The sequence below is a fragment of the Brachycentrus maculatus genome, unplaced genomic scaffold (genome assembly GCF_059751285.1).
Source record: "Brachycentrus maculatus isolate JH-2025_06_01 unplaced genomic scaffold, ASM5975128v1 h1tg000002l, whole genome shotgun sequence".
NCBI classification, from domain to species: Eukaryota; Metazoa; Arthropoda; class Insecta; order Trichoptera; family Brachycentridae; genus Brachycentrus; species Brachycentrus maculatus.
In genome coordinates this window covers 803,336-827,500 of record NW_028280757.1, presented here as the reverse complement: position 1 = coordinate 827,500, position 24,165 = coordinate 803,336, and the positions used below count along the sequence as shown (strand labels likewise).

General features: G+C 32.0%; 1 protein-coding gene across 15 annotated transcripts in view; it reads left to right on the top strand.

Moving 5' to 3' along the window:
- The window catches only part of LOC148314050 (protein N-terminal asparagine amidohydrolase-like), a 193,024-nt gene that overhangs the window by 151,668 nt on the left and 17,191 nt on the right, over positions 1-24,165 (top strand). For 2 of the 15 annotated variants that reach the window (XR_015837508.1, XM_088259477.1), the window contains exon 1: positions 19,137-19,353. The exons of 12 other annotated variants lie outside the window; for them this stretch is intronic. Coding sequence is in view for 1 of the 3 variants with exons in the window: in XM_088259477.1 (XP_088115603.1) it covers positions 19,244-19,353 (110 nt within the window). In the remaining 2 variants the exon portion in view is untranslated. Of the gene's footprint in view, positions 1-19,136; positions 19,354-23,506; positions 23,526-24,165 lie in introns of those variants that run through there. One more of the 15 variants, XM_088259672.1, reaches the window with a different exon arrangement.

Below are 24,165 nucleotides of genomic sequence, written 5' to 3'. Positions count from 1 at the left end.
ATATATATATATATATATATATATATATATATATATATATATATATATATATATATATATGTATATATATATATATATATATATATATATATATATATATATTTATATATATATATATATATATATATATTTATATATATATATATATATGTATAATATATATATATATATATATATATATATATATATATATATATATATATATATATATATATATATATATATATATATATATATATATATATATATATATATATATATATATATATATATATATATATATATATATATATATTTTGTACTGGGCTCAAGTAACACATCAAAGTTTAAGTAACCCCGTTCTACGGTACTAAATTACAGATAAGAAAAAATCGTTTATATTATTGTTGCGACAAAACAGACGACAGCTCCTCGTTGACAGGCGCGCGTACTCAAATTGCAATGTTGTGAAAGCAATCAGTAAATAAATTTAGGAGAAATAAAGTTTTGAACAAACGAACATATACAAATACATATTTCAGTTTTATTTGGTCGTTGTTGATAAAACAGGCTTTTTTGTTCGTTTCTTAGATAATTTAATTCCGTTACAGCTTAACGAATTAAGTAATATTGTAAATACGTGAGTCTCTCAGACTCTTAGGCTAGGTACCGGGTACAGTGTACAGTTTCTAGTTTACCCATTATGGGATTTTCCTGACGCGTCAATTTATCGTTCCCTACGATACACTACCTAGTGCCTATATTACACGATTAGCTTGCAACACAAGTGACTATCTCAGTTTTTTGCATTTTATTTTAAGACAAAAAAAATGTTGGCAATACTACGAAACCCTTCAAAAATAAAAACTTTAACTAACTTACTAACCACCACGCAGCTTTCCACGGGGGTAGGTTGAGAAAATAGAATGCCCCACCATTCTGTCTTTGAAAACAATCTTCGCCTCTTCCACTTTCATACATCTTCTCATACATACGTGCCGATTATTCCGACTCCTGACCTGACCGATTTTCAAGTAGTATTTCAAATACTCGATTAAAATCTTAAAATGTAAAATTCACAAATGAAAGAAAATAAATCATTCATGAATCAGTGGTGAACAATAAAACATTTTTTTTAAATATATAATTAAATTGTAACTTTGTTTTTAAATATTATAATGTCTACCAGTCGAAACTGGTAGACATTGTCATTAAGTTTGACGTGGTGAAACCACGTTTATCCTTTCAGGCTGGCTAAAAAAATCAATCATCAATCCATTTAATTAATTAGTCTTAGGTAATTTTTTTTTCTGTGCGCGCAAATATTTTTTATGGCTCCGACCTTTTATAAATTACCTGTCGTAAAACTAAAATGTATTTAAAAGGTTTGAATCATAAAAACTGTCGCCAACTTTGGTGGTCTTTATTATTATACTAAGAGCATTCTTTATTATATTATAAATAAAATTAAGTTTGCTAATTGAAATGTCTAGACGTTGAAAATTTTGGGGGTGGATACAAGCGCACCGTCAGCCAATGAAAAATGGTTTCGAGGGCGTGATCTTCAAGGAGAGAAACCGAATATAACGGGAAGAAATCAGTGGGATCGAGCACTTGGAAGCCGGCAGTTGGCCGGAAAAGAGTTGGTCGGAATAGGACTTGGAAGCCAACAATTGGAAGGATCAGCTGGAAGGGATCCATCGGATCAGAGAAGACCGACCAGTCGGACTGGTCGGAACAGTCAGTTGCGTGCAACTATTTTCGGGAAATCAGTGGGATCGAGGAGTTGGAAGGAGCAGTCGGGAGAGATCAGGGGGATCGAGCAGTCGGGAGAAATCAGTTAGAAGGAGCATACCTACACCAGGTTTTAAGACTTAAGTGAGGAGAAGAGCGGGAGCTCTACGCAGGGAGAGAGAAGATAGAAAAAAGGGAGTTACTCATCCGGAGTATCAAAAGCAGACCCACGCCGGGTCATAAGCCTTCAAATTAAGAGCTGAAGCTCTACTAGGAGAAGAAGAAAATAAGAAGCAAGAATCATCGCACGGCAGACCCGTCATAAGAAGAACCTCATCCCAGCATCCAACGGCGCAGCTTTTTCACAAAGGATCACGGCCACCCCAGTATCACGGCGCATCTTTTTCACCAAAGGTTAGAATAAGTTTAATTTAAGATAGGATTAATTAACTTTAAGCTAATTTAAGATAGCAATTTAAGATAAGTTTAAGTTAAAGTCGCTTTCATATAATTCTGATATTTTTACTTAAATTAATTCAAGTATATTTTTTTGTGCTGAATTTTCTTTCATCTCCCTACCCCTCCTTCTAATATTCCCAAGGTATATCAGCTTGATAAGGTGGGCGACGTCAAGTTTTAATAAAATATTAAGAGTGATTTTAAAACAAAGTTATATTTTAATTATAAAATGGAAAATCACAAAGTTAGTGCTTCAAATATAAATTATATTTTTTATTTTATTTTATTTTTAGTTAAATTTGAGTTCAATTAAGTCATTCACATATGTTTATGAGTATTAAAAAATAAGTACTTTCACGGTTAAAATTAAAAAAAATCCTAATTTGTGAAAGTACCTGGAAGAGCGACGTGAGGGAGGAAAAGGGAAAATAATGATTGTTATTTTTTTTTGTCTTCTTTCGATTTCTTTTTTTCTTCAGTCATTTGTGTTATATACCACTGGTGCAATGAGCCGAACATATGCGCGTGTATTACCCGATGTTCCCATGAGTCGCGCGTCGTCCTCCGCACTACATTATGCATTATGCTCGCTAAAGACTGCCGCCGCTCGAGTGCCGGGGTCCGCACGACCCCCAGCTGCAGCCTACCAACAGCCCGCGAGCTGCAGCCGGGCGTGCAGGTCAACGCTGTCTCGTCATTCCACCACAAATCTCCCTAACTGACTTAACACTGCGTTAGACCACGTTAGACGTCGACTGATCGTCAGACGCCCGACTGTCAACGCTAACGCCGTGAGCCCCGAGCTTTTTTCAAGCTTTCTTAAAGTCAACTTAAAGGAACCACATATTAATGAGGCGACCGAGCTTTTAGGCGGACAGACATTTAATTTCTAATTTGGTCTTTGCAACTAATTTGTTTTTGCAAACAATCTTCGCCTCTTCCACATTTATGCATCACTTCATATATACCCGTCGATTATTCCGACTCCTAACCTGACCACGCCCAAGTATTTGAAATGCTTAAACATGCCAAGTTTTCCTCGGTCTTCTTCTTCTATTACCAACCACATTTGCCTCATATTTTTTGTTCACTATTCTTTCTTCGCTCATTCAATTCACATGCCCAAACGATCTCAACACACCTTTCTTAATTTTACCAATAATGCTTATCTCAACCTTCCATATTTGAAATCAAATATTTGTAGTTTATATTGGCGCTTTTAATATATTTATATTTTTGATATATCGCTCACTCCTTTTAATAACGTCATATATAAAAAAACGTTAATTTTCAGTTGTGCATGTTTTCGGAATGCCCAGAAAATGTACTATATCCCAGTAAAAGTGGCATATTTTTAACCCGCTACAGGGCAGAAAGTGTTGTTTTTGCATTTTGAAGAAAATGTATTGTTAAGTTATTTTTTTAAATAAACTAAATATTTTTCAAAAGGAGATAAAACTTTCAGGTTTTACCTAAAAAGACTTGATTTTTCAGGAAGTCGTTTAAAAATATAATAAAACGTATTTAAAATAAATATCAAGCCACTTATTGAACTTTTTACTGTGCAACGGATCTTTTTAGGTAAAACCTGAATGTTTTTTCTCCATTTAAATAAATAACACCTTTTCTTCAAAATGCAAAAGCAACACTTTCTGTCCTTTAGCGGGTAAATATTAAGTTAAAAATATGCCGCTTTTTCTAGGATAAAGTTCATTTTCTGGGCATTCCGAAAACATGCACAACTGAAAATTGTCGACTTTTGATACATGACGTTGTTGAAAGGAGTGAGCGATATGTTGTATTCTTTCCAATATCCTTTATTATAACCTAAAATAAAAATGTACACCCACACGCAGGCCATGCCTTTGTGGATCTGTTTTTGTATTAATATAATTTTTTTGAATTTGTAATTATGCATATTATTATATTGTGAAATGTAAAAAAATACATTAAAGAAAAAAAGACGGAATAAAGAAGTAGTAGTTTTTAATTTTAACATAATGATAAAAACAGAACACGTAATTGGTACAATTTTATTATTATTATTAATGAACATTATTTGCTAAGACAATTGATAAACAAATGACTTAATGGCTGTGCAACGTTTATCTGATTCTGTTAATTCATATGAGGTCATATAATACAATCCGGGATGGAAATATAATAATCCCAAGTTTTCTACTATCGTGTTACGAGAGCGAAATTTAATTACAACATTACATGCATTCTAATGGCTGTCGTAGCCGGACCTGAAGAGGTATAATTTAGTAAATCGCGCATGCGCGCTCGTGCTCTCAGGAAATGCATAATTCCCCGCAAATAATGAAGCGGTGTTTGTGAATAATGACGTATTTTTTAAAACTTGTAAAGTGTGTGTGAGATCAAGCAAATATGTATAGGGATCTATTGACTGCTTAATTAATTTGAACACTTAAAAGTCCTGGGTACAAAAAAAAATAAAAAATTGATTCGTCATTCACTTTGTGTTAGTGATGTATTTTTCAAAATTTTAGTTTTTATCCACATCTGTCTCCAGCTTTTCTGCTACCAGCTCCCTTGCATCCTCCCAAGTCAGGTCAGCGTCCCGAAGTTCTGACGAGAACTGCTGACGAATTGTTAGCAGTGGTCATCCTGGGCCGCGCGAACCTGTTGGTTTTTAAAAGAAGCAAGCTTGATTAAGGCTCTCGGGAGGCATGCGGAGTACATGACCAAGCCAACTAAATCGCCTTTTCTTGACGACAGTTTTAACAAAGATTTGTTGCGTCCTACGCCTTATCTCTTCATTCTTCACAAAGTCAAACCACCGCGCGCCTAAAATTCTTCGAAGACACCAATTCTCAAAGCTTAGTACACTTCTGCTCTGGGCCCTTGTAAGGTGCCATGTTTCACAGCCGTATAAGACAACAGGAGCAATGCAGGCATTGTATAGGCGGCATTTGGTCCTCACCGAGTATAAATCCGATCTCCAGACAGCCTTTATACTGTTAAATGTGGACCCTGCGAGTTCTAATCGCACTCCCAGTTCCTTTTGAAGGTTGCCATTTTCAGTTATGGCAATGGATTAAAAAAAGTCGTATTTACCAAGCAAAATTATAATTTTAAATAAATAAATAATAATATCTCTATGTAGGTGTGCAGAAATTGTCTATAAATTGAATTTTCATGATCCAAGATTACGTTTAGTACTTATATTAACTAGTCACTCTAGTGCTGCTATGAAAGGCCTGGGGGATCACTTTGTCGGAACTTCCTACGAGACTTAAACATTTACACTTCTTAATAGAGCTGTAAGCCTACCATAGTACAAAGTTGAAGTATTCTTGTAACTTTAATATTTATCTACGTTAGAGGTAAAACCCAGTGCTATTTATTTATCCTTTTATAGTAGATATGTGTTACAATGTACCAATGGATATACAATGTATTAAAATATTGTCCGCCTCCGTAGTGTAATGGTCAGTACGCTCGGCTACCGTTCTGGAGGTCCCGGGTTCGATTCCCAGGGGGGTCATATAAATATAAGTGATTTTTTCACTCTAATATTTATTCCATATTACCCTGGACTGGTACCTGAAGTGGGGGGCTGATCACCTTTCCTTCATGTGTTAACGATCAAGATAACACTGCGTTTGTATGATGCAGTGCCCTATGCACCATTGGGGTGCGGATAAGGGTTTGAATGAATGAAAATATTGTTAGTAACGTTGAAATGTAGGTAATATAAAAAATTAAATGTTATTTCAGGCTCTCTTAAAAAAAACGTAAACTAATTTGGAATGGAAGTAGACTGAATAACGCCGTTTCCTCGAAAAGGTAGGCAGAAAGAATGGAACGCCACACTCTTCTGTCCTTTCATACACCCCTATCTTCCTTCACGCCCATACATGCCTTCCGATTACGCAGACTTCTAACACCACCAGATTTTAGGTCGTGATTGATCTGATCGTGCCAAGTCTTTTTCGGTCGTCCTCGTTCTGTGCTCACATTCGCCACATTTTCTTAGTCATTCTCTCGTTATCCATTCGCTCCACATATCCACACCACCTTAAATAACTCTTCTTAATCTATTCTCAATATTATTAATATTTAAAGCATTTACTTTGTGGTTAGTTATTTTTACTTTTTTTAAAAAAATGTTAATTATATTAGTATTTTACCACTCACCGAGATTTTTATGTCTACCGGTTTCGAGACGTATCCGTCTCTTCGTCAAGACAATCACTACCACAGCATGCAAACAATACCACCCTTCACCACCATAGCACCATCTAAACACTTAAAACTACACAAAATGTTTAACACATGCGATTTTTAGTCGACCCGAAGACCAACATGCACTAAAAGTTTCAGCACAAACATGCGTTACGAGCCGAGGTTAAATATGCACTTCTTAATTCTTACTCTTCTTGATCTCTTCAATTATCCCTTGTTCAGCCTTACATCGCTTTCTTATATCTTCATTTTTAATACTGTCACCTGTCTATATCTTTTAGAAGATGAATATTTATTGAATATACTTGTTTTAGGAATATAACCGCTGCACTCCGTTGTTAATCTTTGACGGTGTAGTGTACCTGCCCAGTTCAGTGTAGACAATTCAGCTTCGTGCCAAACGTCTGCAAGTGAAGCAATTACCTGGAAAATTAACGGCACCTACCCCCTGCTATTACGTCTCGAAGGCTCTATCACGAGAGTTTTCAATTATGAACCATTAGCAATCGTTTAGCTATCGGAGGGGTAGTTATTTCTCGTCGTAATTAGATCAGTACTACAAGACGAGACCGATACCAGTACTCGTATTCGGAGGTACTCCTCAAGGCTTGAGACTCTCGAAATGAGATAGAGAGATCGAAGTGCAACTTATGTGATTAACATGCGAGAGTTTCTCCTTCGAATTGTAAATCAATCGAAGTGCAACTTTTGTGATTGAGATGCGAGAGCTTTTCCCTTGAATTATAAATCAATCGAAGTGCAACTTTTCTGATTAAGATGCGAGAGTTTTTCCCTTGAATTATAAATCAATTGAAGTGCAACTTTTCTGATTAAGATGCAAGAGCTTTTCCCTTGAATTATAAATCAATTGAAGTGCAACTTTTCTGATTAAGATGCGAGAACTTTTCCTTTGAATTATAAATCAATTGAAGTGCAACTTTTCTGATTAAGATGGGAGAGCTTTTCCCTTGAATTTCAGAATCATCTTTGTATGTAGTTTTTTTTTGTCACAGTGTTTTTCTATTTTTAATTGATATTTTACTTAGTAAATACCACTATTTCTTAAAATTTACTGTTGCACGTGTTTCGATTTTAAGAAATAGTGGTATTTACTAAGTAAAACATCAATTAAAAATTGATAGATTTTACCACAAAGTGACTGCCGAATCAATAATTTAAAAAAAATTCTATTACTTTTTAACCTTATCCGCACCCAATGGTCAATGGTGCGTAGAGAACGGCATTTAATTGATTCAATATAATTTTTATCGTTTATAATATGAAAGCAAGATGTAGTCCAGCACTTCAAGTACTAGACCATTTATTTATTTATTTATTTTTCACCATACACACAATTAAAACTTATAATACAATTTACAATAATATACCCTCAATGGGGTTTACCGTGTTAAGGGTATATTTTACCATAACCTTTTATAAAACTGTATGAAAATTTTTATATTTGAAGCAATAACTTTCTGATTTTCCATTTTATTATTAAAATACAACTTTTTTTTTTTAAATCAATAAAAATATTTTATTATAATTAAATTATAATGTCTACCGGTTTTGAAGCTAACCGAGTCTTGAAAAAGAAGCGGTTAGCTTCGACACCGCTAGACATTATAATTAAGTCATGAAAAAATAGTTTTATGTGATTTCAAAACTAAGTTAAATTTCAAATAAAATATGTGTGAAAATTGTTTGTGACATGAAATAAAATACGCCATGGCCGAATGACGCGATTTGTTTCATATCTAGGCACCCACCTCTATTATCCATTTATAAATAGCCATTATCCATTTATTTTCATCATACACATGATTACAAATAACAACATAGAGTAATGTTGAGTTCACTGAGTTTTCCCGTGCTGAGGGCACATTTTACAATACTTATTAATAAAACAGTAGTTAAAGAAAATTGTCAATTGCATGCAATCAAATACGACATGGTTGAATGATGCGATCTGTTATAAATCTACCCATCTCCGTGTTCTATTATCCATGGTAGTATTTAATAAATTAATATTATAGTGAAAAAATACATATTTATTTTGACACCCCTAGGAATCGAACCCGGGACCTTCAGCATGGTAGCCGAATGTGCCAACCAATTCACTTTAGAGGCCGACATCATTATTTTACGCGATTTATCATCCATTGCTCTCAAATCAAACTAGTATGTAGAGTGCGGACTAACCTCAATTTTATACTGATAATATATTAATTCTCACATACAAAATAAATGAAAAAACTTCAAATATACTATTATTTTATGATTATAATAATATTTAGGTACAGTATCGAACAGATTTATTGAAACAAATATTTGTTGTTGTATTTTCGTAAAAAAGTTTTGTTAAATCTTTTGTTGATAAGTTATTTCAAAAATATTTAATATGATCTCATTTGGGCTCAATCAAAGATTTTACTCTTCTTGGCATCTACTATATAAGGTTTCGGCACGTGGATGCCATTTTTTCGTCTCGAAACCATACCTGAATTTTCTTTTCTACCGTAGTGCAATCTATTTTGGAGAGCCGATTCTAACAGATTGTCGATAGATTTTCAACTAGGTTTATGTTTGGCAAAATTCTTGACCAGTCCAACACAGTTTTTGTGTGAAGAATTTCATGATATTGTTGGATTTTTGGAAATATTTGTTTTTGTATCTCTGGTAGTATCTTTTCCAGTAGAATTGGGTGATATTTCTCGCTATTCCTCATCTGTCACTGAAAGAAGCAGCCCTGGTCCATAATACGAGGACACCCGCAAAACATTTTTTTAGAGGGTGTTGAAAATACGAAAAAAAAAATTGTTTCAATTAATCTGTTCGATACTGTGTACACGATATGTGAATTGATGTCCGATTGATGAAGTATTATGTTTACGTTTTTGTTTTGCGTTCATCATACTGTTATCAGCATCACGTGGCCATTATAAAGTGATAAAATAAACGGAAATAAATTTATTAGACATTTAACCCTTCGACTACGAGAAATACCGGATCCGTTGGAGCTGATGTCATTATTTATAATTGTATGGGCGTTTGTCCACTACACGGAATTTTACCGTCCGGCACGTCAGTTAGCGTTTTGAAACGAGGACTGGCTTGGATTGGCTTGTGTTTTTGTCCATCTTTCTTCGGATCGGAGCTCTTGATCGGTGCGTGAACACGTTGCGCGTAAATTCGATCACGCTTAACTGTCGTAGTCGCTTTAATTTTTCAAATACGGGCTGCCGGACGTTGAAATTCCGGGTAGTGGACAAGCGCCCTATCGGATACATTTTGGACGGTATGTAAAGAATTCCTTCCGAATTGTGCGAAAAATTTCGATTCGTATTATTTTCTACTTCTTCAATTAGTTATACATCGATATTTAGAATTAAATGATTATTATATTTTACAATTAGTTGTAATACTACAAAACAATAGTTGTAAGTTACAAAAACACTCAAATAAAAATCAGAAAAACAAAGCCCACTAAACCAATTCCGTTTCCACGAAAAGTAAGTTGTGTAAAGCTGTGATATTATTAAAAAATACATTTTACGTGTCAAGGTTAATAAACAGTATGCAATTAATTGATACAAATATAATACGTATATTGCATAACTGTTTTTTGTTAATTACTCACTCCTACTCTATTACTTTCAACACCGGATGTCGTCAAATAAAACGGGAAGTCGTTTGATTTGCAGTGTTATGCGCACGGCGTGGATAGGAGGTGGACGCTAAGCAAGATGGATTTACTCGTTAGTCTATTTTTTATAACTTTGCGAACAATTAAGTAGTTAACTAAACTTCAAAAGATATTTTCGTTGCATAAAGGGGTAAAATTTAAAAACAGATTGATTAAAAATTATCAAACACATTATTTTTATAATTATTTATGTTTAAATTACGGTATTTTTATCATTGTTTGTCCGCCTCCGCGGTGTTATGGTTAGCGTGTTTATCTACCGTGCTGGAGGTCCCGGGTTCGATTTCCAGGGGGGAGTAAAATAAATCCCAGTGATTTTACACTATAATATTTATTAAATCCCACCCTGGACTCATCACCTTTCTTTCATATGTTAACGATCAAGATAACACTGTGTTTATATGATGCACTACACCATCGGGTGCGGAATACGGTTTGAAGAATAAATTTATTTAATACTACCCTGTACTGGTCCCTGAAGCGCAAGAGTAATCATCTTCTCGTAAATAACGATCAAGAAAACATTGCGCCAAAATTATGCAGTGCCCTATGCACCATTGGGTGCAGATAAGGGTTAGGAGAAGAATAATTTCAAAAATAGTAACCCCAAAAATCCTGGTAGCCAAAGGGTTAAAGAAAAAGATGTTTACATACAAGTATTTCGCAATGGGTTTTCTCGACGTTTTTTATAAATAACGCATTGAGAAGACAATTTTTTATCATCCGTGTTTCTTAAAACAAATATCAACGACTCGTATACGAGTCATCCGTGGCGAATGTGTTAAAATATTCTTGTTACAATTTCTTGAAGGTTTTTAGTTAGATATCATTATTATGATAAGGAATGAGATGAATCAAATTTAATTATATATCCATTAATTGTTTTTTATATTTATTAATTAAACATGTACAGAATAAATGTACATTGGCGGGTATATTTCTAAGACGAAATATTTTAAAACTAACTAACTATCACACCGCTTTTCCGCAAGGGTAGGCAGAGAGAATAGAACGCCACACCAATCTGTCTTTGCTCTTCATCTCTTCCACATTCATACATCTTCTCATGCATGAAGGTGGAGAGGCGAAGATTGTTTCCAAACACACAAATGTGACGGGAGTCTTTTGTCACCCGAAAATGGTAGCCAAGCTGAAGAGAAAAGTCTACCAAACAATTCGCTCACTCCTTTCAACAACGTAATACATCAAAAGACTTGATTTTTCAGGAGATAGTTTTTAAAGATAGTATTAAAATATAATAAAATGAAATAAATATCAAGCCACTTATTGAACTTTTTACTGTGAAACAGATCTTTTTAGATGAAACCTGATGTTTTTTCTCCATTTGAAAAATATTTAGTATATTTAAAAAATAATTTAACAATACATTTTGTTCAAAATGCAAAAACAACACTTTCCGCCCTGTAGCGGGTAAATATTAAGTTAAAAATATGCCGCTTTTTCTGGGATATAGTACATTTTCTGGGCGTTCCAAAATCATGCACTAAACTGAAAACCGACGATTTTTGATACATGATGTTGTTGAAAGGAGTGAGCAAATTGTCAGACCCGCACTTCTCTGTGGCTCCGAATGCTGGACGATGTATAACACCTACTCTAAGCAACTAGAAACTGCTGAAATGCGAATGCTTACACGGTCAGATGTAATGTCCGTTAGAGATTAAATACAATTACAAGGAAGAAGATACATATAAATGTTTTTAACCACTTTTTTATTTTTACATTATTTCACCAACCGGTTTCGAGAAGAACCTTGTCATCGTCAGTGTCGTGTTTAACCCTGATGATGATAAGGTTCTTGTCGAAACCGGTTGGAAAAAAAATGTAACAATAAAAACTGGTTAAAAATAAAATTGTATCATTTTATAAAGTTTATAAAATGTGCCACAAAGTATCTGCGAAAAACATTCAAGAAGATGCATTTATCTGAAGTTGGCACATTCATGTTGTGTTTTGGTTTTGACGCCATTCGAAATACAATATTTTTGGCACATTCATGCTGTGTTATTGTTTTGACGCCATTCGAAATACAATATTTTTGGCACATTCATGTTGTGTTATTGTTTTGACGCCATTCGAAATACAATATTTTTGGCACATTCATGTTGTGTTATTGTTTTGACGCCATTCGAAATACAATATTTTTGGCACATTCATGTTGTGTTATTGTTTTGACGCCATTCGAAATCCAATATTTCGCTGTTGAATATTTGGCACACTGCGACTTTTTAACCCAATTTTCGTCAAATTTCACACGCGACATACACTCGACATATTACATGTATTGTTGTATTATTATTAATGCATGTTAGATTTTCTTCCCCGGCTGTTTACACGGAAATGTAATATTAAGTTAACACGATGAAATAATTGGTCGCACTAAACGGGTCCCACAAGAAGCGAGGCATTGTTCTTAATTTCATATGGGAATCTTATAGCGTTATATTATTTCACAGGCAATACTTACTTGAATGGGGTCTGTGTGTATCTTCCGTTGATCGAGTTTATGGATAAATAGGAACAATTATTTTAATTAATTGGTTTTATTTCGAGCTGTTATTTTATTCGTGTTATTTAGTAATTTAATCGCCAGTCGTTATTAATACATTGTACAGTTCTTTATGAAGATTATAATTATAATTGGTTTTTTGTTTTTTCATTCGAAAATTACCACCGATATTAGTTCAGTCGATTTGAAATCGGGTGAGGAAACAGCGTGTGAACTATTTTCTAAAAATAAATATTTATGTTTATATGAAACAACATTTTGTGTCTGTCTAAATGCTTGTTCACAAATTTGAGTTTCTCCACTTTAGCAGTTATTTTAACATTTTTATATATCAACATAAATGCAGTAGAATAAATAAATCAGGGTAGTTACTATGTTTATGACCTATCATAGACAGATTAACTCGTGTAACACAAAAATTATTTGAAAAAAAAATCAACATGTAACATTCACCCATGATTGACAACCACACTATTTTAAATTTCAAAACTCCTACATATACTGATAAATCTCATTACACATTATATATGAGTTCACAACCGCCATCTATGTTAGATTGAGAAAAGCTTTTATTTAGCAGATGCACTTTTATTTGTTTGTAAGTTCCGAACCCCGGAATATTTTTACATACTAGGAAACGCTTCATATTGTTATTTTCGTTATTTTTATGTATTCAGTTTATAATTTGTGAACAAATATTTGCACACACTCGAAATGTTGTGAACAAAACATTCAAACTACATAACTCGGGAACATCATTTTCTATAATCGAACAATATTTTGAGTTATTTAATTACATGGCTGGGCAGTCATATTGAGGTGATATCTATCCATTTAATATATTACTTTTTAAATTATTTTTTTATTTTATTTATTCAGGAATTGTACAGCTTACATATAAAAAATGATATAGTAAACAATAGTTACATTAACAATAATAAATATTACATAACATTAACAAAAAAAAGTTACGTTAAAAAACGCCAATTAAACAATTCCACATTTATGTTATAAAACTATTAAAAAACGTTCAGAGATTAAACAAAAAAAAGGGTATTATATAAAATAATAGATTTAGTTGTGTAATCTCACTATTTATAAAAATGTATTATGACACGTGTCTCGACTTATTCAATATCATTATCATACACCGTAAGGTATTGGACGCATCAAAACACGTGTCAAAATAGATTTGGATAAATAATGATATAAATGTAATAACTAAAATTAGTACTCTTCTTAGAATTATTCGTAAATATTTTATTTTAGGCACATAAATACTTGAATTGTGATATGATAAAAAATATTTTTTGTTTTGTAAGCAACAAAAATGAGTTTTAGTGAAAAAGAACGTACGATTGTATTTTTTTCTCTCTCGAAATGCTAAAATTAATTATTTCATTCACAATTATTCTATCTATCTTTGAACCGTTATATTTTTTTATGTAAATAAGATGTTATTTTGGTTATAACTTTGAGATAATGTTTTGTTTATGTGAAATTTATCACGCTTCATTTTTTTATGTCGAATAAAGTAGATACTGTTAATAATTTAATATATTTGTTTATAAATACATCATAAAGAAACCACGCTAATTCTTTTAAAAAATGGTTTAGATTGACGTGTATTTTATTTATCAATTAAACCTACCCCTCTTCTGTACCCTATTTTTATCACAATTCATAATTATTTAGAGACAATAAGTTAAAAAGAGTTGCTAAATAAATAAATTTTAAGTTAATTTCAATTGGTAAATACCAATTTTTTTAAAAATTCTATTGTGACACATGTTTCTATGCATTCCAGATTATTTCCAAACACCGTATGTTAAGCTAAGTTTAAATTTTAGAGTTGATCAATTAATAAAATTGATAGTTTATGAACACTCTATTGCAGTATCTTCTGGAAGGAACTATTTATCAAAATTATTTATTACGATTCTAGAATCCAAAGTGCATCTCGGACTCATTCATCTCATTGTAATCTCTTTGGAAACCTACATTATATTTTATTCTACATATATACTCGTTTATTACGTTTATCGATAAGGGACTGACGCTTACTGATATCGCTCACAGTTTTTTTAACATTTGCTTTATCAAGTTTAACTCGGCATTTGTTTTTTTTTTAATATGTAAATTAGTGCTACAGTAATAAAGTCATATTGTATCATTTTTATCGGTTAGTATCTAGGGTTTTTATTTAAAGATATTTAACCAAGTTACCTATGATATATATATACATGATAATACATATCGCTCACTCCTTTCAAGAACGTCATAAATCAAAAAACTTGATTTTTCAGGAGAACGTTTTTAAAGTTTAAAAATATAATACAATGTATTAAAAATAAATATCAAGCTACTTACTGAACTTTTTACTTTGCAACAGATCTTTTTAGGTAAAACCTGGAGGTTATTTCTCCATTTGAAAAATATTTAGTATGTTTAAAAAAATAATTAAACAATACATTTTCTTCAAAATGCAAAAAAACATCACTTTCTGCCCTGTAGCGAGTAAATATCAAGTTAAAAATATGCCTCTTTTGCTGGGATACAGTACATTTTCTAAGCATTCCGAAAACATGCACAACTGAAAATTGACGATTTTTGATTTATGACGTTCTTGAAAGGAGTAAGCGATATACGAGTAGGCATGTTTGTATACATATATTTATATATATATATATATATATATATATATATATATATATATATATATATATATATATATATATATATATATATATATATATATATATATAATATACCTACTAGCTGTGCCAGTTAACGCGTTTCTGTGGCTTAGTATAGTTAAATGGGAAAGAAAGAAATTAGAAAATACATATTTCCAATATGTTTCAATTCACAATGCTTGTGAAGCAACGAGGATATTGAAAATCTTTGAAACAGCAACACAAGTAAAAACTTTGAAAATACTAAGTGACAAAATCTGTTAAGAAGCACGCTATCCGCCTTGAGCAGTACTTAGTTTTCCGTGGGTTGTCTATAAAGTTGAACAGACGGCACTACCATAGTAGGAAAACTGTTTTTAATAATATTTTGTTATACCATAAAATATTATAGTTAAAAACACCTTATATGTTTGCACGGGCGCATTCGAATGAATGCAAAGTTGAGTAAAAAATTATAAGCAATCGGCGAACGATTTTACAAGATATTTTTTTCCTAAGGAATAACCCGCAAAGCCTCATCTTTTAGATGTTTATCTGCATGTAGGCTAGTTTTGGGAGGGTAAATGTGAAAAATAGATCACAATACCATCATGAATAAATTACATAACCAAGTAAATTTTTTATTCGTATGTTAATTATTCAATTAAAATGTTATAATTTTTTTCTTGCTAATTCACTAATAGTACATAGTTCACAAATTAACAGTATCTTACGATTTATTTTTGCCACTTTTTTTGTACCTATTCGTTGGGTAGCATCCACTACTTAAGTTGCGAATAGGCACACTCGGCACGAATAGGCACACTCAAGTGGCAATGGGCAGGACATATCTGTCGAGGAGACGACGGTCGATGGGGAAGAAAAGTATTGGAATGGCGCCCAAGAACTGGCAAACGAAGCATCGGCCGACCCCCTACAAGATGGACTGACGATATAAGAAGAATAGCGGGAGTGACCTGGATGCGGAAGGCGGAGGATCGAAGAGGACGGAGACTCATGCGGGAGGCCTACGTTCAACAGTGGACAGACACAGGCTGATGATGATGATGACAATTTTTTTTTCTCTAAAATTCTCATTGTGCATATAATTTTGAAAGCGTTTTTTTATTCAAGTTCATTAATTTATGAGGTGTCATCAAATACACTAAAGAATGAAAATGACTAGTAATACATAAATAGTGATAAATCATCGTTTTGTTTGAATATCAAACACAGGTGGCTATGACGACAAGTGTGGAGGTCCTCACCAAAAAGTTACATTTCCAACATTTCACAAAAAAACATTTAAATGCCAATCTGTTCTGTTTACTGTATTCTATCGAAATCTCAATCAAAGTTGCGACAAAACGTGACCAATCCTGTGTTAAACCAATATGAAATCACCGTCCTTATCATCCATTGTTTACTTTGTGTAATACCACTTTTGTAAACACTTATTCGTGACTACCGGTTTCGTAAAATCATTCCATCATCAGGTCATTAAAATAAAATTTACATTATTTCGAGTGTGTTCAAATACTTGTTCACAAAATCTGGATTATCTCCAATTATTTTTAATTTTCAACTTTTTTCATCTCACCAATAGATGTCTCTAGTTAAGTTCTAGTGATTCAAGAACAATGTTTCAAAATTGGTTCATATTTATAGAACTTTCAAGAATTTGAGTAGTGTGGTTGTGATGGGTATAATTGGTGAGTGTTACACGTGTGTGAAGTGATCACTTAAACCAGCCTATGACGGTCGTCAGCCCCGTAAATGCCCAGACTTCCATATTCTTCTTCATCTTTGATAAGATGTCACAAAATAATATGTAAATAAAAGTGGTATTACACAAATTTATCAATGGATAAAAAGGAGAGTGTTTTATTACCATAGCACTAAGCAATGCTTTTAATATACAAAATACAAAATGAAATCATTACATCGCACCAAAACGTTACAATCTTAAAGCTGGAATTCCCGATTACTTCAAAACATTTATAATGGAAATGTAACGTTTTGGTGAGGACCTCCACAAGTAAAATAGCTTCACAAACCAGGGTTACACTAAACGGTATGTTAAAACTAATCGCAATATACCGGTTGTAAACAATACATGGTCCATGATGAAATTGGTCGAATTTGCAGTAAGCGTTAGTACACTAACTATACTGGATAGTGAATCATATATGTCACTTTTGTAACATTTTTCGCGAGAAAGTTCATAAAAGTCTTAGCCCTCTAGTAACTGAACGGGTATTAACCCTCCCTTCCCGGTGTTGTGTACCTTATACACATTGCTTCTAATAACCATCAATATCTCTATAAAAATTATAAATACAAAGCTAAGATTTTAGGCATTCCACCACAACATATTAACGCATTGATTTAAAAAATAATGTTAATAATAATCAGAATTTATCGGGTACATCGGAATAATTTTGTGAATATCGGAAACAAATTCGCGTATAAATAGCGCGTGAAGAGTGTGCGGGAACCGCGACACTATATTCGCATCAAGCTGAGCAAGCGTGAGGAGCTCAAAGCTCAATGTTCTCTGGTTGGCGGCTAGCGGGCTAGCGGCAGTAGCTCTTGGGCTTCCGACAAGAGTGGACCTATGCTGGTTCCGTGAGCGTTGCCAGATGGTTTCTTGATGTTTTCAGCAAATAAAACTAAATTATTTTAATTTTTTACTTCATTTAAACTTAATTAAGGGAATTAACTATGAATGTCGTATTTTTTCGATTTAAAATCGCTAATTTTTTATTGTGTAGTGACTACCCAACACCGGGACGCGCGTTTTTATTTTAGCACCGGAAGGGAAAGGTTAATAAAGTTTATTTTTCAATTGTTTCAAATATTTCAACACGTTTTTAGGGTTGCCACCGGTTGTTGAATTTATCAAAAGATATTAATAATCATTTTATTTTTTATTTATTTACAAAAAAATATAACAATTAAGTTCATTCCCTAGACATTTTTACTTTTTACATATCTTATACTAGTTGCGCTATGTCACTTCTAAAAAGAGATTTAACTCTTGTGCTTGGAGAGGGACTTGCACTCATTTTTATTGTTTATACTTATGAATGATATAATAGTTTTTTTCTTTGTATTATTTAAGTGCGTTTTTTTTTCTTCAGTTAACATTTATAAAAAATGGCATTGAATTTTTAAAAAAAAAAATAAATCTTAATAATTTTAATGTATTTTAATACTTCGTTATTTATTATTAAATTCAATATAACAACAATGACTAACTAAGTAATAATTACAACGATTCTGCGCAGGGGTAGGCAGAGAGCATATAACGCCACACCACTTTGCCTTTGCAAATTATGCATATATACGATTATTCCTACTCTTGACTTGACATTTAAAGTAGTTATTATACTTGATCATGCCAAATTTCCTTAGGTCTTATTCTGTTCCTATATCCAACTACATTCGCCTCATAAATTTGTTTTTCTATTCTTTCCTCGCTCATTCGTTCCACGTGTCTAAACCATCTCAACGCACTTTTCCATTTGTACTTGCGAGTAATGCATTATTAAAAAGTGCAAGATGTTAACGAATGGCAACCCTGTGCTACATACACAAAAAATGACTGCGAACACGTGTCGTACATAGAAACACATGATTCTGCCTTTTGTATCACGATTCATAAATAAATAACAAATATTGAATTTTGTGTAATTATAATATTTTTAGTAGCCCTTATCGAAATGTAAATATTTGAATAGAATAAAAAGCTGGATTCGCGCGATATGATTGGTCGACCAGCGCTACGTCTTCGACCAATCGCCTTCTAGAGCGCAGTCGATTAGATAAGAAGCATTTTAATGTCGGCAACTCGGTGATTGGAACGCTTTAAAATCCTTCACTGTACAAAATTAATGTGTAATTATTATTTTTTGATAAGGAAAGCAGTATTAATTTTCTCGAGTGATGTTATTTCTCTGTGCAGTGAAGATATGCTTACTCTTAGCTGTAGTTAATTTAGCCGATTCAGTATTGAAGTGTTATAGCAAGAACAGTTATTATAATAAAACTTCCGGGTAGGTCGAGTGATTTTTTAAAAATATTTATTTATATCATTTTAATGGTTAATAAACTTTATTCATTTACTACATTTTGAGTGTGTCCAAATGTTTGTTCACAAATCTGAATTATCTCCAATTATAAGAGTTATTTTTCATATTATTTTTTGACATCTCATCAAAGATGAAGAAGAACGTGGAAGTCTGGGCATTTACAGGGCTTTATTTATTTATGTATTAGTTATTACTATTTTTTTTTTCGGAAAATCAAGTAGCTAACAGTATTTACTAAAAACACTCGTTACCTAAAGAATTTTCAGTGTGTCCAAATACTTGTTAAAAAATCTGGGGTTATCCACTTGGGAGTTATTTTACATTTTTCATCTCAACAAAGATGAAGAAGAATAAGGTAGTCTTGGTATTTACAGAGCTTAAAACCTGTCGTAGGCTGGCCAAGTGATCGCTACTCAAAATTTGAGTAGTGGGGTTGTCAATCATGGGTAGAATTTGTGAATGTTACACGTGTGTAAAGTGATCACTTAACCAAGCCCATGACCGTTGTAAGCCCTGTGAGTGCCTAGACTTCCATATTTTCTTCATCTTTGTCGAGGCGTCAAAAAATAATTTTCTCTTTATCATTCATCACTCACTTTGATAATACCACTTAAAATCACCAAAAAAATCAGAACAACCATTCTATATAGTCAACTGTAGATAAACCTGATGATGGAATGTTTTTTTTTAAAGTAGAAATTTAAGGTGGTATTACACAATGAGAACGATGAATGATAAAGAGAGTGTTAAATTATTATAACCATGAAGTTAACAATGCTTTTAAAATACAAATTTTATCTAATTAAATTTAAATAGAATAGAAAAACTGTGAATTAGTGATTAATTACATATAATTAGTAAAAAGTAACGTCTGTTACAATAAAACTCCGTTTTATTTTAAGTTTTAAAGTTTTATTTTAAATATCATTAACGTAAAACATTTAATGGTTTTAGAAAATAGTATTTTTATGGTTTTTGATCTTTTATTTAATGTAAGAAATATATCATTCGCAAGTTAAGCGTTTATGGGCAAAATAAATATAATATATAATACGTATTGTCATATATATTATAAATTGTATGTACATATTTCGCCCATAAACATTTTACTTACGAACAATACATAAATGTATTACAATAAATTAAAAATATAAAAAAAAACTTAATAATACATTTCGTATATTTAAAGTCAAATTTTACTTATCAACTTGATGTAGATATGCTATAGTATGGTGTTGTGGTCTACCACAAAAATTAGATTAAATAATAGTTATCGTTTTCTCAAATAAAACTGTAGGTACAAAGAATTACGTATTTTTACGTGAATCATAGCCAAATCATTTAGGTGATCGACATATTTTTCTAACCTTATAATATCAAAATCAAAAAGATTAACGAAAATTCAAACGAAATACGTGCCACAATAGATTTTAAGGAAATGTGATATTCACCGAAGTGAAATTAAAATTAAAATGGTAACATCCCACAATGTGACTTCGACAGTCAAGGAATGCAATTAAAAATATTTGTACTGCTATTAAAAATATTTAATATTTTTTTTTACATTAGCAGCTGTTTTAGAAAATTGTTTGTTTGTTTTATTTATATTTTTAAGTGGGCAGACTAAAAGTTCTTACCACCTCATTAACTAAAACTCAGAAGCCTCCGACTGCAGTAATTAGCCTTCAGTGTAACTCAATCTCTCCTACGATTAATTGCAAAGATGCAATCCGCTAATTAACGGTGCTAGGCTCACGACGAAGGTTCGCTAAACTTGTCCATACGTATACCCCTTCTGTACTTCTGGACTCCTGGCATTATTTAATTCTGTTATTTTTTTTACAAAAATATTAGTAATATTAGTATATAGCCACTCACCGAGATTTTTATGTCTACCGGTTTCGACACGTACCCGTCTCTGCGTCAGGACAATCACTACAACAGCATGCAAACAATAAAAATCTCGGTGAGTGGTTACATACTAATATAACTAACATTTTTGTAAAATAATTATAAAAGTTAAAATGACCACAAAGTAAATGTGACTGCCAATCAACAAAAAAATAAAGCCACTTGAAGTCTACCCAAGCTTCTTTCCCTAACCGTCAAAATATTATGAATATTGTTTAGTAGATAGAGTTTTAGTATTAATTAGTCTTGATAAAGAAGCGGTTACCTTCGAAACCGGTAGACATTATAATTAAGTTTTTAAAATATTTTTGGTGATTTTAAAACTAAGTTACATTTTAATACTAAAATGGAAAATCACAAAGTTAGTGCTTCAAATATAAATTATACAAAGTAAATGCTTTAAATATTAACAATATTGAAAAAAATATTCTACTTTTTCTATCCTAAAGACGCAACTGGGAATTTGATACGCTCCATTCTCTAATGGAGCGTATCAAATTCTTAATTCGCTCATTCTCGATGGCGCATAGGGCACTACATCATATTAACGGAGTATTATATTGATCATTAACACGTGAAGGAAAGGTGATCACATCTCCGCTTCAAGTACCAGTTCAGGATAATATTGAATAAATATTACATTGAAAAAATCACTTATATTTATTTGACCCCCCCCCCTGGGAACCGAATAGAAACACATCGAAGTATACTAAAGTGATAACTGGAATATTTTGTTGTGGTCTAATTTTATTTTATTTTATTTTATCTCTAACCTTGAGATAGAGAGTGCCTGGCTCTAAGAAATATAGTTCTTTCAATAAAAGTTATATTTGGTATTTTCGATTTATCGCTAATGAAAGCTTTGGTTTTCTAAAAACTTGGTGGTGGTGTTCGAAAGCTCGTGTCTCGTTCACAAATATCAAAAATGACTGACGTAAGAAGCCGTTTGTAAAAAAATACAACATCTTGCGATAGGGATGATTAATTTTTCGCCACACTGTACCTATGTATAGATATCGCTCACTCCTTTCAACAACGTCATATACAAAAAAAACTTGATTTTTCAGGAGATCGTTTTTAAAGATTAGAAATATAATAAAATGTTTTAAAAATAAATATCAAGCCTCTTATTGAACTTTTTACTGTGCAACAGATTTTTTTAGGTAAAACCTGAATGTTTTTTCTCCATTTGAAAAACATTTAGTTTATTTAAAAAATAACTAAACAATACATTTTCTTCAAAATGCAAAAACAACACTTTCTGCCCTGTAGCGGGTAAATATTAAGTTAAAAATATGCCGCTTTTACTGGGATATAGTACATTTTCTGGCCATTCCGAAAACATGGAAGGAGTGAGCGATATGTATCTTTTTTTTAAATTTCAAAGGAGTCGGTGATATATTAAGTCTACCTTCCGTATCCATACCTCCTTCCTGCTGACAAGCATCTATGAAAAGAGTCTTTGCGGATTATTATTTATAAAAAATGAATACCATGTATTACAAAGGTTTTTTTCTGGATAGTATCGAATGCAAGTATCAAGTGGTTCCCGCAATTCCTGGTATGCATGAGAGACGATTGCTAGTGTCTATGCATCTCGCAGGACATATCCCTTCGCTGCGCAATGAGCGGATAATGCAGGCATTTCTGCATTACAGTGGTCATAGCTTTCAGACATAAATATTGTCCGATGACGGAATTTCGTGTGCGCGGTACACAGTGCGCGCCGGTCGTGATCATCAGCCGCATTCAGATATGTCCTCAGATCCCTATCTTGCCAGATTTCCAAGATAACATTTGTCACGTTCGGAGAACATTTGGTACTCGGACGCGCAGACAACTTCGGGCGTACCAACTGACAGTATATACTAGTAGCTATGCAATAGTTTTTATTTTTTCATATTGAAAGTCTGTAATTACAAAATACAGTTTAAATTTCACCAAAAAGTAAAAACAACAAATAAATGTAAATAGGCGCAATTTCACAATAGTTACCTTTGTGTCAGAGAAACTAGGATAATATATTAGACCATATGTCCTTATTATTTAGTTGTAACCCTTTATTATTAGTATTTCACATTTTTATTCCCGTGTCAAAAAAGACGTGAAAAAAGTGTGTAAATGGTGCTATGGTGGTGAAGAGTGGTAGTGTTTGCATGCTGTGGTAGTGATTGTCCTGACGAAGAGACGGGTACGTCTCGAAACCGATAGACATAAAAATCTCGGTGAGTGGTTATTTATTAATATTAAAATTTTTGTAAAAAAATAAATAAGTAAAAATTACTAACCACAAAGTAAATGCTTTTAATATTAATAATATTGAGAATATTATATCAGCCTGACGGGTCGTAACCTCTGTAAATACCTAAACTCCCAGTTTCTTTTTCATCTTTATTGAGATGTCAAAAAATGTGATTTTATATCTAGATATATATATATATATATATATATATATATATATATATATATATATATATATATATATATATATATATATATATATATATATATATATATATATATATATATATATTATATATATATATATATATATATATATATATATATATATATATATATATATATATATATATATATATATATATATATATATATATATATATATATATATATATATATATATATATATATATATATATATATATATATATATATATATATATATATATATATATATATATATATATATATATATATATATATATATATATATATATATATATATATATATATATATATACTTATATATATATATAAATAGATGCCATAAAACCAAATTTGTGAACAAGCATTTGCACACACTCAAAATGTTATGTACATGTATGCCATATGAACCTTAGAGGA